The 15,676-nt window shown below is 41.3% G+C and overlaps 1 protein-coding gene across 6 annotated transcripts in view; it reads right to left on the bottom strand.

Annotated features, from left to right (window-relative positions):
• Positions 1–1,912: 1,912 nt before the first annotated feature.
• The window catches only part of LOC133520668 (transcription initiation factor TFIID subunit 6), a 48,321-nt gene continuing 34,557 nt past the window's right edge, over positions 1,913–15,676 (bottom strand). For 4 of the 6 annotated variants that reach the window (XM_061855282.1, XM_061855274.1, XM_061855267.1 and 1 more), the window contains 2 exons: positions 13,400–13,555; positions 1,913–9,399 (listed from right to left, as the gene is read on the bottom strand). In XM_061855282.1, the coding sequence (XP_061711266.1) occupies positions 9,304–9,399; positions 13,400–13,555 (252 nt within the window). In that variant the 3' untranslated portion in view covers positions 1,913–9,303. The remainder of the gene's footprint in view (positions 9,400–13,399; positions 13,556–15,676) is intronic. The other 2 variants (XM_061855291.1, XM_061855306.1) reach the window with 2 other exon arrangements.

The raw sequence follows: 15,676 nt of genomic DNA, 5'->3' as shown, positions 1-15,676 counted from the left end.
TAGTCGACTAAAAGTTACATCTAGGTACGAATAAACCCTTTGCAAAACGATGTTCGGCGAAACGTTGTCTGCGAATCCTTATAGTCTTGTGGCGTAACACTTTCACGGTCTATTGAGATCGATAGGCTGTTGTTCATGAGTGAGTTCGTACTCCGACTCGCACTTGGCCGATTTTTGGGTGGCTGTGACCACAACCTTTTTTGAGGGCTGGATCCGCGCCTGTGTGGGCATGCCCATCGTGCCCACAACGGTGGATCCGCCCTTGAGTAGTTGTTTTACTGTGTCTACGTCTGTCTATAAAACTGACTGCTCGTTACTTACTTATGAAGAAGCTGTGACAAGCACGGACAAGCGAAATTGGAAGAAGGCAATTCAATCTGAGAAGGATTCACTCGAAAAGAACAACACGTGGGTAATAGTTGACAAGTCAGAAGCCAAAGGACACAAGATTCTGTCCAACAAATGGGTATTTAGAATAAAAGACGACGGTACGTACAAGGCGAGATTAGTCGTACGTGGCTGCGAGCAGAAGGGTAACCTGGATTTTGAAGAAATTCATAGCCCAGTTGTAAGTCAATCTGCTTTAAAGATATTGTTAGCCGTTGCCGCATCTAAAAATCACTACTTCATGACTTTTGATGTCAAGACCGCTTTCTTATACGGCGAACTGACAGATGAAGTTTACATGAAACTACCTGTAGGCTATGACATTGGGCGTAATGGAACGGAAAAAGTTTGTCAATTACGAAAATCACTATACGGATTAAAACAAGCTCCGTTCATATGGAATAAAACCTTTACCCTTTACAGAATGGTAAATTGAAAACAAACGGTTGATGCTGATTGTACATTATGATACAAGTGTGCTAAGTTGGTCATTAATGTCATTATACACGAGGCGATATTGTGCGCGCGAGCTGCAAGCGAGCACCATATGCACCATAGTTTTTCACACACTTGCGAGGAAAAAACAAAACTTATAAATTTGATTTATTTTGTCAAAACAGTAAAAGAACCTACAATTTTCAACATGGTGGCTTACAGTTTTAACATCGAATAAATTGCACTAAAGCGAGCTGGGCTTGTAGGCACTTATTCACCAGTTCATTGAAGTAAGCTACCAACACGTTTTCCAAGAAAGACTGGGCGTTTTTGCTGATCTTCCATTGAACAAAAGTTTCATATGCCGCCAATTAAATTTCACCCGATTTTGATGGTAAAAGGCTATCGTTCTCGGCTCTTGCCTTCATTAGTATTACTGGCAGCGTCAATTTTACGTGTTCTTCATTTTCAATGCTTGATAATGACATTTTCGTCAATATATAAACTAAAAACATGCAGAACAGAACTATTCTATTTTTGTGACAAATACAGAAAAAGGGCTGGCGCGTTATTTTTTTTACGCACGATTCCAATGCACGCGCAAGGCAAAAGCGCGAACGAAGTCGACAAACAGCCAATTTAAAAAGTTAAAAAAGCTAATATTTTCGTATTTCTATTAGAAGGATGGAGATCAAATCGATAAAGTGTTATGTTTATCCATTAATGAAATTTACGAGATAATTTAATCTATAAATTATGTTTGGTTATAAAACCTCTTTGAACTAACATTCGAAACACCTAATAGTTGGTTAAAAAAAATGTTTACTCGACCAAATTAAGAAGGCTCCGTTTCCATGCATATTATTAGCAATCAGTTACCTTCTTAACTCAGTCGGATAATATAATGAAAAAGCACGAGTGTTATAATATACTGAAAAAGCACGCGTGTTTAATATCTAGGATTATGAGAATAATAACACTAAGTTAATTAGGCATAATTTGTCATCAAGTTCAGAATTATTTAAAACTGATAAAACAATTACTAGATGCTATTTGGGTTACTAGTATGATACATTAAATAATGAACAAATACAATTGAAAATTCCTATTTATTCACCTTATGATAAACACCTAATAAATACAATCACTAATACTTTATAATTCACTAAGATATGATTGATTTAATTATTGACTAATCAATCCATCAATTTAATCATCAAATAAGTACATAAACAATTAAAATAATTATCAACATAATATTTAGGTACATAATTTTCAATATTCCTGTGGCGACGATTAACTCAGTGCTGCAGCTCAAAGAAGAATGACCCAAATGAATCGGGTCGGGCCCTTTTATATCCACTGCTAACCAGCCACTTGCAACTGGTTGATCATGCCACTTGTCAAACGATTTGACATTGTGTTCAAACGATTTGACACACCGATTAAAGTAACTGAGTAATCCTCAGTTACTTTAATCGGTGCTTTAATCTGTTGAAGCATCAAGAAAAATGAGGGAGCGATATATAAAGTACGATTTGAATGTGAATTCACATTGCCTCACATACGAAGGCAGAATGCTCCGTCATTAAAAGATTTAACTAGGCAACGAAAATACAGGGCTCATGTACCATGGGACTATAGGATCGCATCAGAACTGAAAAGGGAAACTAACTGACTAATGTTGCGACTATTATCGAAAACCTCGGAGACCCTGAGTGTCCCAAAAAAGTCGTGTGCCAAAATTGTCGAGACATAGAAAGAGAGACTGAGTGACAGCACCGTAGATTCACTGTCAATCTGGCGGACCGCGCAAAAGCTTGCCCCACGGAAATGTGCAAGTAAATGGGTGAAGCAACATTTACTTGTCACTCGTATAGCAACAAGGTTACAATTACCTGGGTCACTGGGGCTTTCAATTAACCAAACATTTTTGTAGTAGTTATAAGCCCTTTCCATAATGGGCCATCTAACAAGAATGATAATATGACTTGGTACAAAAGTTCTTGTAACAAACTGTGCTATTATTGTTGCCTGCCTGACGGGAATAACAAAAAGATATACATCGATGTGGCGGCTCTTCTGAAGAAAATTGAAGATAAAAGTTCTAGAGAAGTCTGTAGGTCAACCATTAGTCCATTGAATAAAAAGTTCTAGAGTGCGTGAGTTAGTAACGTAAGATGTTTCTTCGGAAACATGTCAAGAGTCCCTAGGTAATAAACATACTAAAACCCCGGGACACTAGGAGGAGCCCCGGAGTGGGGGGAGGGGGGGAAAGGGTCCATTTTTTCATTTTTCGCTTAAATCTCAAAAACGGTACATGTTAGAGAAAAACTTTCAAGGAAAAGTTGAAAGGCCATAAAATTATCTACAAGTTGTACCTAAATCATTTTTTTCTATTCCCAGCCGTTTCTGAGTTACACGCAGTAAAAAATGATTTTGGCTCAAACAATTTCCCCATACTACATACCCATGTTTATCACATCAATAGATCAAAAAATATTTCTTTCTTCCAAAAAACTCAAATGTGCAACTTGTGACCGGTACTGATAGATTGCTCTTAATTAGGTCTATAATTGGTAAAATAAACACATTCCTCCATGGAAGCCTTTAGGAGGAATCGATTGTCAAAATATTATATTAGGGTAGTTTGAGTTACTGAACTTGATCTTTTTATTTTTTTCTTCCATAAAACTCAAAAGTGCAACTTGTGACCGGTACAGATAGATTGCTCATAATTAGATCTATCATTGATAAAAATACCAGATTCCACCACGGAGGCGTTTACGGGGAATTGAATTTTATTAGGGTAGTTACGATACTTGAACTTTTTATTTTTTTTCTTCCAAAAATCTCAAAAGTGCAACTTGTGACCGATACTGCTAGATTGCTCTTAATTAGGTCTATCATTGGTAAAAAAAACACATTCCTCCATGGAAGCCTTTAGGAGGAATCGATTGTCAAAATATTATATTAGGGTAGTTACGCAACTTGACCTTTTTATTTTTTTTCTTCCAAAAAGCTCAAAAGTGCAATTTGTGACCGGTACCGATAGATTGCTCATAATTAGGTCTATCATTGATAAAAAAACCAGATTCCAACATGGAGGCGTTTAGGAGGAATTGAATTTTATTAGGGTAGTTACGATAACCCTAAGTTGGTAAAATAAAGTTTTCGAATTTTTCACCTTTCATGGGATGTAGCTCGAAAACGGCTGGGAATAGAAAAAAATGATTGAGGTACAACTTGTAGATAATTTTATGGCCTTTCAACTTTTCCTTGAAAGTTTTTCTCTAACATGTACCGTTTTTGAGATTTAAGCGAAAAATGAAAAAATGGACCCTTTCCCCCCCTCCCCCACTCCGGGGCTCCTCCTAGTGTCCAGGGGTTTTAGTATGTTTATTACCTAGGGACTCTTGACATGTTTCCGAAGAAACATCTTACGTTACTAACTCACGCACTCTAGACCCCCCTTGGAGGGACTCATTCAATGGACTACATTCCAAGACCCAAGTTACAAATGCACTGATTGATTACAAAAAAGTGAGCTAGTTTGTATATCTTGGGTTGATAATCAGTGCCGGTGATAACACCGCCGAGGTACGCCGCAGAGTTGGCATGGCTACGGCTAACCTCGACAGGATCTGGAAGAACAGAGGTATTTGAAGTGCAACTAAAGTGCGCTTGGTACGAGCTCACGTCTTTTTAATATTCCAGTATGGTGGCGAAACGTCGGGCCTCAAAAAGTGTGAAGTGGCAAAGGTTGATGGCGCTTTTGAGATGTGGTGTTAACGAAGACTGGTGATTATACCTTGGACAGCTAAAAGAACAAACCCCTCTGTTCTCAGAGAGCTCAATATAGCCACTCAGCTCTTCACAAAATGCCATTGGTAGATTCTTCGGGTATATTATGTAGTGGCCTGATGCGGAGAAACACATGAATTTAGGCCGAACCGAATGAATGGCAAACGTGCTCGAGTTGGAGCATGTGTGAGATAGTCTAATGCTATGAAGAGTTCTTGCGGCAGTCTGCACCAGTCCACCCGGCTTATGACCGCATAAAATGGAAACAGATTACATGTTTTCGCGATCCTCAGCAATGAGAAAACGAGAAAAAAGGTACGGCTCAGTGAGCCTGGTCCCCACGAGTCAAACCGGGGATCTGGCAGACCTCGTCGGCGGTGGCGGGATAACTTAGACTCCTTTTTGAGAGACTGGCCAGTCGTAGCTCAAAACCGGGACGAGTGGCTCCTAATAATAATATATTCTAAATGTAGGCGCTGAACCAACATTTGCAAACAAACGATGCAAGACGATTATTGACCTGACTCTGGCTTCGGAGATCAGTGAACTAGTTATGGGATGGCACGTCTCTCAGGAGGCCTCCTGCTCAGACCATAGATGGATTCGCTTCAATCTACTTAGCAAAATACCAATCGTCCGTAGGAATCCCAGGAAAACTGATCGAGCCGCTTTTAGGATGATCCTAGGCGAAAGCCTCGATCTGCTTCCTCCGAGGGATGACCTTCGGGAACCGACTCAGATAGAACAGCAGGTAAACATCTTTACTGATGCCCTCGTAGACAGCTACCACAAGGCGTGCCCCTTAAACCCACCGGCAAGAACAGGCATAACGGGTCACCAGTGGTGGGATCTAGAACTGGAGAGACTCCGGCGGAAAACCAGGAGACTTTTCAACAGGGCCATTACCACAATAGCCGAGGTGAACTGGGACAACTACTATGAAGCCAAGGCCAGGTACAAACAAAGACTGCGGTACTGGAGATCCTTATCGTGGAGGAACTTCTGCAGCAGGCCAACCGGGTAAGGAAAACTCTAGCGCACAAGCCCACATCACAACTGGGCTCACTGCGGAAGCTCGATGGCAAATACACATCTTCAGGACGAGGAATACAGCACAACAGACAACAACAGGCAAATGGCGCATAGAATCGTCACCGCTGAGAAACTCAGGTGGGCCATAGACAGCTTCCATCCCTTCAAGGCGGCTGGTCCGGATGGGATCTTCCCTGCTCTCTTACAGTGGGGTCTAGGACTCATCCAGGAAACCCTGACCGATATCATGGTAGCCTAGCCTGGGGGTACGTGCCCATGAGATGGAGAGATGTGAACGTGATTTTCATACCAAAACCAGGCAACAATGACTACACGGCTGCTAAATCCTTTAGGCCCATCAGTCTCAAATCATTCCTGCTGAAAACTCTGGAAAAACTGTGCGACAGGGATCTGAGGGATCGAACGCTAAAGAACATACCGATACACAACAACCAGAACGCGTACAGCTCAGGTAAATCCACAGAGTCAGCCCTACACATGGTTGTAAGCCGCATTGAGAGAGCCAACCACGACAAAGAACTGTGCCTCGGCACTTTCATTGACATCGAGGGCGCTTTTGACAAGACCCACTTTACCAGTATAGAGAATGCCTTGGAAAGCCACGGCACGGAACCCGGACTAACAAAGTCGATCATGAACATGTTAAACAAAAGGACTATAAGGTATGCAGGTCAACCGCAGGCCGTAGCGGCGGTAGCTAACCCCATCAAAACAGAAATGGTAATGTTCACCAATAAAAGACCAACACTTTTCCAAACTGAGCTACAGCTGACCGATGAAGTTAAGTACTTAGGACTAACTCTCGACAGTAAACTCAATTGGAACAATCACATCAACAAACGTGTAGACAAGGCGGGAGTTGTCTTCTGGCAGCGCAGAAGGATGATTGGTAAGAGGTGGGGACTCAACCCGAAAATCGCCCTTTGGCTCTATAAGACGATAATCCGCCCCCTACTCTGTTACGGTGCCCTGGTTTGGTGACCAAGAACAAACGGCAACGTACGAGACAAGCTACAAAGACTCCAAAGGCTCACATGCGCGGCCACCACTGGCTGCACGAGGTCCACTCCGACTGCAGCTATGGAGGTCATGTTAAACCTTCCACCGCTGCACCTACACATACAGCAAGAGGCCAGTCTCTCAGCGGTAAGGTTGCGAACCCTTAATATATGGTCTAACAGCATAGGAGCTCTCCACACAACATGCCTGGAAAAGGTATATGAGGTAGATATTTCCAGTGCTTAGGTCGGGCATGGATCGGATTCACAAACAAGCTATCTTTGACAAAAGGTACAAAATACAGTTATATGAGGACGACAACCACGAAGGACTCAACATCCGGGAGCTGAGAATCTTCACTGATGGGTCCAAAACAGACAGCGGGTCGGGCTCTGGAACCTTCTCAGAAGACCTGAACATGTCCATCACCACACCGCTAGGAGCCCATAACTCGGTATTCCAAGCTGAGGGCATGGCCATCATAAACGCGGCGGCTGCCATCACTGCAAGGAAGGTAGTAGGAACATATAGTCACATCCAAACTTACTTATACACGAATGCCACGAACGACTAACGGAGGTATAATAATAATAAGATCACTTTACAATGGATCAAGGGACACAGTGGATCCCGGGGTAACGATGCTGCGGACGAGCTCGCCAGGCAAGGATCGAGTGCGGGGGCGATTGGCCCGGAACCGATTCTCCCGATACCGTTTAGCAAGGTACGCTCAATGCTGCTGGCACGCACAGGGAAACTACACATAGACTGGTTGCAGACAGGCCAAACAAGCCATGCCTGGCACCGACGAAAAACTCACAAGGGCGCTCCTTCAACTAGGGAAGGTCCGACTGAGAATGGTAACCAGTGTCATAACAGGTCATGGACTATTTAACAAACATATTTTCATAACAGGTGTCATAGACAGTGCCCTATGCCGAGGATGCATGGAGACAGAAGAAACAGCCTCTCATGTGGTATTTGAATGCAGCGGAGTGGCCCCATACAGGGCAAAACATCTCGGATCCCCGAGAGACCTCCCTGAGGTCCTACTCAACATCAAAGGTTTGATAGGATTCCTCGAGGAGTTGGGTTGGCAAGTCCGCCCGTCACGCAAACGATTTGCGGTAAATCGCCCGTGTTAAAATACAATACAACTAATACAAGTGTTAGAACGTGACAGGTAAGGTGACACATGATAAAGAGCCGACCATATTAGCCCTACAGGAGGGTAAAAATTGTGAGAGTCAGAATGGCGGTACAAAAATTTGGCTTTTATAGAATTTATCAATAACCACGGGAACATAGCGTAATAAAGTACACCCGCCATTCTGACTGTCAGGATGGCGGGTGTACTGTTTTTTGATGATAACTTTATGTACCGTGAGGTACAATTTTTTTTTACGGAGGTACTAAATAGTACAAATTAGGTACAAAAATATGGTATGCTCTTCATTTGTGTTTATTTAGGTACACCCGCCATTCTGACTCTCACGAAAAATTACGAGCATACGATGTGATTTCATCGCGTGATGAAATTTTTTTCGTAAGCTTGCGTGATGACTTGCTTCAATTAGGACATTAAGGAGATAAATGTATTTTTTCTCGTCGTGCTACAAAATTATATCGTTTGCTCACACGATCGTCAGCCGATGAGCTATTAAATTGATTCATTTATTTCGTCATCGCGGGTTACATGTGTCAGTTTAGCTAATTGGGCCAGGGTCCATGGTGTGTCTTTCGGCGTGCGTCATAAAAATATAACTACACTAAAAAACCCTAAGAGTACATGTTAAAATAATCATACAATAATAATAATAATACACTTAAAATACAAGGCCGACCTCATATGCATAAAATTAAACTGAGTCAAAATTAATATCTAAATGTAGAGCTAGAGACCTCCCGTCAAATGATGCAAGCTATAATAGACCGTGGGCCAGAAGCATATATCGTCAGTCATCGTCTTCCGGCTGATACTTTGTCCGATGATAGATTAGATGTTTTCATGAATTTAAAAAAAATAGTCAGCCAGTTGTATCACCGTGTAGACCATTAGCTTTTCACATGAACATATAAAAAATACGCGCCTTACCACTTTATGTCCGCAAAGTATGCGTAATGTGTAAACTACGTAACCCGCTTACTTGAAACGCCTGATCGAATGCTACATGCAAAGTTTCACGATTTTGTTATTACAATCATAAAAGGTAAAGCGCTTATTTTTTACATATTATGCTACCAGCTGACGTTCTTACCACCGCGATACAACCGGCTGTTTTTTATTAATAATAGCCTCTGACGAAGTATCAAAGGGGAGGCGATGACTACATTTATTTATTTTTTTACTTGTTCCGGTGGCTGCCATTCCTCGGCTCACCAACGGAGCGGCAGCTGACGTTCACGAGGGTTCATCATACATAGCCGTTAACCACTATACAAGTTTTCGCCCGGAAGGCGATTGGTCCTAGAAATCTGTTCCTGGCTTGCAGTCTATAATCATGTCTATCTTAGAAAACAGATTAAATTTTATTCGTCCTTTTTCTTCTCGCTGGTAAAGGAAAATTTGGATGCGGCGTGTCAGGAGGATTTCTTCTTGGGTTGCGTGTTGGCACGTGGGGGCCGTCAAGCGAGGTGGGACAGGTCGTCCAGCTCGGGCGGCGGTTGCGGCGCGCTGCCGCCGCGCGCGAACACCGGCTTCGCCACCACCGACACCGGCGCCTGCCCGACAACACCACGCGTTCAATCATCTACATCATTCTACACCGTCTTTTTATTGAAATCCGTTAACTTCGGGGTATCAGTATGTACGTTTAAGGATTTTTTATAAAAGTAATTAAATGTTGTTTTAACACGGGCATCACATTTAACTCAACCAAACAACTGTGACGTATCATATCAATGTCATTTCGAACATCGATCGTCTGAGATAGTCAGCATCAAAAGTAGCGGATGAAACAACGCGCCAAAAGTATCTGATATTCCGGATAACTTTTCCAATAATAGATAAATTTCTAAAACTCGCGTTCAAAAGTATATCTTTTACATTCTTAGTTGTTACATCATTAAATACATCCCCCTTCGGCCGCGTACGAAACCGGAGGTTCGTAACCAATTGAGGCAGAAGAAATAATCTACTTTCTACGATACTAGTTGCAACGAAAGACTTTTTTTTACTTAAACGAAACCGCGTAATTCTTTCGTAACTGGTTTCGAGCGACAACTTTTCTGTTTTTTCCGACACTAGTATAGTACGGGTACGGGGGTACCTACCAGGGATAGTCAGAAACGAACTCTTAATGAATATATGAATCGCTCAATATTCTATGGCGTACGTGCATTATTATTATTATTCCTTTATTTCTCTTTGTTCTTAGGGTTATGTTTTTTACAATATGGATATAAAAGTAAAATATATAAAATACATTAAAAAATACTATACAAAACACATATAAACACATTGTAAAAAACTTAACCTAGTGTGCCGCCAGCAGCGGGGCAGGGCCCAAGCTGCTGGTGGTCAGGGCTGCAGAGAGAGGAACCGCCGCACTATCCGCGCCGTGTCCAAGATCACCGCCTTCTGCATCTGACCCTTGATCCAACCATTATTATTATTATTGTATCTCCTTGGATTTCACGGGCCTATAAATCCCGGTCTTTTGATAGGCTTGCGTGGGGATATAGATCCAACACGTAGAGGCCTCTTGGAGAGCTTTAATGTCATGTAGAACGCCTGCTGGAACCCGTTCACGGGCGCAACAATAGACACCCATGAACCGGTCGCAACAGGCATTGGGACTATTGTAGTAAAGTGAACAGTATAACGGTCTATGGATTGAAGTTTGGGAGGAAAATGAGACTGGGTTATTGCAAAGACGTCCGGACTCCTGCCATAACAATGTTTTCACTAGTTATTATTATTATTATTTGTATGTCTCTTACAAATTCTCGGGACCATGGGGTCCCGGGCATTTTGAAGGAATGCGTGGGGGCGAAGCCAACACGTAGAGGCCCCTTGTAGTAAGACAATTTACTCTAAAAGTAATGTGACACCAACCGACGATTATCCCTGTTCACACTATAGCAGTGCACCCAAGGACAAGCCCAGGTTAGTGTAGTAGTAGTAAGGAAAAGGTACAAAAAGAAACCGGGCTATTGGGTTGAGTTGCTAGTAGACTGGTAACCGAGACTATAGAGGTGACTATGGCACCTGCCCTGATCATATGTTATAAAAACACGAAAAAATGGACAGGTGGTGACTCGCCAACTCACAATATGGGTCTCCGAAAACGGCCGCTCGCACAGAGCGACAAGGGGACAACATTGCGTGAGCGGCTCAGGGTGTGGAGAGGTGTGCGCCGCTTTCTACCCAGTGGCTGTCAGCAGCCACTGTGCCAACTCGCGTCTTATGCATATTTCACTTCCACCCTGCGAGCATATAGCTCTGACACCCCACTCTGGACGGCCGGTAAAGGCAAGCCAGAGGTGAGAACTGCGGCCCCTGCTTAGTGTTCACTCCAGCCGGCCAATCAAGGCAAGCCGGAGAGAGGGGCCTGTCCGAATCTCGGGGGCATGGGACCCAAGGGACGTCACTTCCCATTCAGCTCGCCACAAGCTGCCCTGGGGGCTTATTATTATTATTATTATAGGACATAATTACACAGATTGCCTAAATCTCTAAAATTCACGTTCAAAAGTATATCTTTTACAGTCTACATATAGAACTATCACTTTTTATTAAGCTGTTACAGAATGATAGATACTTATGAAGCGTTATTTGATCCGCTATTTTTGATGCTGACTGTACTTTGGTACGTTGTTAATGTATAAACTCGTACTAAACACTCGATATGTACACATGCCCTAAGGCAAGTGTAGGTATATGCTCGTAAGGTAGGGTTACCATCCGTCCGGGTTTCTCCGGATTTGTCCTAGTTTAGAGGGCAACCGGGGAGCGTCCGGGGGGCTTCATTTGTAGTCCGTTAAAAATTTAAAGTCTTAGGCCGCCCGCGACACACGCACAACTTGTTTAAAAAATCTGTTGACATGTCCGGGTTCTGGACCCTAAAATCCGGGGTTTTCACGCGTCTTGTCCTGGTTTCCAAATTTTAGAGATGGTAACCCTATCGTGAGGGCCTTATCAGATAAATATAAATTATTGATTATCTCCGAAAAGTCTTTAAGAAAGTTACTTAATTTAACCTCAGGTCCCCTTTAAAATTAACGGAAAAAAAAAAAAATACGGTGTATACGCGCAAGCAACCGTAAACTTTACCAAGATTGTAAGTTTTGTGCTTTATTGGAAACTGCTTATAGGATATTCATACCTGGAAGTGCAATCTTTTTGTTTCTAATCCAGAAGACATAAATACTGACAAGTTGGACTAAACAATCGAACAACAATATCTAAAAATACTACAAGACTACATCCATGAAATTTTGTTTTTTATCTTTATCTTGGTACTAGAAATGAGGATATAACTCCTCGAAGTCCTCGAGGAAAATCCTGCTCCACAAGAGTATGCTGCAGTGTTATACGAAATATGCAAGGGGCTTTCTTGCTCCATCTCGGACTTGGACAAAGGCATGGCCCCTGAACACAACGATGACGATGAACTTAGTGATTTCGGAGAAGATGAGGAATACATTTAATATTAATAACTAAACATGTTCATAGTTGATATTACATAATTATTATACCCAGTGTTTGTTAATTGCATTCGGTTTATTTTCTGTCTCTGTAAATACGATCATGTCCCCTCTTTCGGTTTACTGTACGAGTTCGTCGCAACATTTGGATGATTCACTCCCTGCTTGCTGTCATTAACGATCCTCAATTTCCCGAATATCTAAAAGTTTTCTTCAACATTTATGGTGTTACTTCGTCTTCGTCAACTTCATTCTTCTTTCCCTGTGTATACCATCTCACCAAACAGGTTATTACTCGTACATGTGCAATTCATTCTTCATTCAGCTCCTCCTTTGGAGTAAGTAGTCTTCTTATTAAAATTAGACAGTGTCCGCATAGATTTGCATTTAATATTCGTGCTCATGCCACATATAAATGAGTTGTGTAATTTAACATTCTTTGTTTTGTAATTACAACAAATGATGTTGCATCGCCTACAAATTATCTGCTTTTCCAAAGGTTGACTGGTAGAGTATGCCTTATAGTAGTAAGTCCATCTTTTGTACGATTGTTTTTTCGTTCGTGCAAGAAAGATTAAATAAATAAACAAAAGTTTTCCAATTGTGTTTGCTGATTAATACCTACTCTTGACTTGAAATATTTTATTTTTTCGTTTTTTTTTTTTAACAAAAACCATACATATCTCGCAATATATTGCACTCGATTCAGTGCAAAAAATTACACGAAAATGACACCTCACTCGCCTAGTTTGTACAATGTGAATATTTAAAAATGAACCCTCTGCACTTACCCCTCCAAAAAAGGGGGTCGGACCCCTAAATTATCATAGGACTCGGCAGATCCTCATTTCTAGTGCCAAAATAAAGATCATAAACAAATTTTTATCGATGTACATATTTTGCCGCTAAATTGCCATATTTAGTCTTATTTTACCTGTACTAAAATGCATTAACGTGTATCATAATAAAACATAATAATCTTCACTAGTCGGTTGCGAAGATGATGATGATTTGTGAAATAAATCTCATCGGATTTCAGAATGTGTGGAGACTGTATAGTGAAAATACGGACCTGGCTAACCTGGCTTGATGAGGAAGTCGCTGGCGAGTGCGCGGGCGGTGGCGCGGCGGACACAGGCGCGGGCGCGGGCGCGGGCGACAGGCCCACCACCACCAGCTTCTGCGGCGGCGGCGCGGCGCCCGCCGGCCCGCTCGTCACCACCACCGACTACGGAAACCACAGTACATGCACAACACACGCTAGCCACTACATAACACATTCATCACTCTAACTTAGCCGCCAATCAAATTGTAACAAAAATAAATACGATATGCGCACTCCGAAAATAACGTGCAGGAAAAACGGATGACAGTCTTTCTGTCCTATGTCGCGAAAGGTTCGCTTAAGTAACTGTTTAATATTATCAAAGAATATAGGTACAAAGTATAAAGTTATGTATTTAATCACAAGGATATCCTATCCTTAAATTAGGAGTTTAATTAAGCAATACGACAAAGATTTTTATAGAAAAAACATATTCGTGAGACCGAGCACAAACGAAATAACCATTTTTTTTTAATAAACAATAAGGCAGCTTTGTATGATTATGAAAATTTGTAATTTTGATATACACACTATATACTGTTAAAAATAAACCGGTCAAGTGCGGGTTCATTTCACCGAGAATTCAGTAGAATAGAAACATACAATTATTTCATACAACTTATAAACACGAAAGATTTTTGACCAGAAGCAAAGAGAATTTGAAATAGACGTGTATTGTCAAAGAAAACTTTAAGCCAAGTAAATTTACTGCCATCTTTCCACACATAATTAAACCTTTTAGAACGCCATTTGACTTTGATCCTTATTCTTTCACTGGTATGTGTTAAATATGTTAAATATCAAAAAGCGGCGCCATCTTACCGGGTACATACAACCTAAAGGTTATGGCGCCATCGCTCGAAACGATGCTGCTATACCTTTTGGTCTTTGATTTGGCGCTACTTTTTGATATTTATAAATATCAATATATCAGTAAAATAATAAGGATCCAAAGGATCCAGCCAACGACCACTATATCTGTAAGCATACTTGCGACATTAAAATAAATAAATAAAAATACAAAATCTATGGTACTATATTTATAAGCGGTTAAACATGGTGCTCGAATAACTTTTTTAAATGTCAAGTTTAAAAAATAAAAAGGCAGCAAGTTACTTATTTACTTGATTACTTAGTAGTTATTTTAATTATAATATTTTCTTACATTGTTTGAGACAAGCACTATACAATCCTTGGCCGGAACAGGGATTGCAAGACTCGCTTTATCCGCCCTTGTCTACGACTCGGCCGTCTACCGCAATCACGTCCTGCGATCCCTTACTTCACGGCCTCTGCAGTAATGTTCTATTAATCACAAGTCAACTCTTGCCTACAATTTTAAAAATTTGGGAGTGCCAGAGTATCATATTGATTTCGACATTTAGGTCTCCTAGAACGCATTATTAAGCGTGTTATCATAAATCTAAAATTGGTGACTGAAATTGTGTACGCTAATAGATGAGGTTGACGCCAATTTATTTTCTGATCAAATTGGTAAATTTGATCATCCCGTCTGGACGGACCTTAAGAACCGGCAAATTGTCTATGCCATACAATTTAAAAAGATTATTTAAAAAAAGTGTTGTGCAAAGGTTTTACTATGGAAGGCAGAGGTAAGGAATACAGTCTCCATAGGCAGAACTGTTGCGTAAAGTTTCCAGCTGTCAGCTATAAATAATAGTCCCAAATCTCTCCAGAGTAGCGCTAGAGTAGCTAAGAACGTAGGCGTTATTGACGAGGTAACTGTGGAATGAACTGTCGCCTGCGGTATTTCCGGACCGATACGACCTTCAAACCTTCAAGAAAAGAACGTACTCCCATCTTAAAGGCCGGCAACGCACTTGCAACCCCTCTGGTGTAGCAGGTATCCATGGGCGGCGGTAATGGCTTACCATCAGGTGATCCGTTTGCTCGTTTGCCTACTCTACCATTAAAAAAAAGTAAAGTGCGCTGCCTATGATTAAAAAAAAAATACAAGTTTTGTAGGTATTGTAGCACCACCTATTTAGGGTTTTTTTGACGGGCAATTTTTGGTAAATGGAGATTCTATTCCTTACCTACCTTTTCTAGCCTCCATAGTTTTGACTAAGGAGTATGCGGTTCTACATTGTGTATAAATTCGTAAATACCTAAATAGTTAGTTAAATCAAAAACTTTACATTAAATTTATCAATATAAGTATTATAAGTATTACAGGCTTCATACCTAGTACTTCCGAAGCTTATGGCCGAGCCCAAAAGGTAA

Source organism: Cydia pomonella, chromosome 1 (genome assembly GCF_033807575.1).
Source record: "Cydia pomonella isolate Wapato2018A chromosome 1, ilCydPomo1, whole genome shotgun sequence".
Classification (NCBI taxonomy): Eukaryota; Metazoa; Arthropoda; class Insecta; order Lepidoptera; family Tortricidae; genus Cydia; species Cydia pomonella.
The sequence above is the reverse complement of the archived record's forward strand: the minus strand, read 5'-3'. Positions and strand labels throughout refer to the sequence as shown.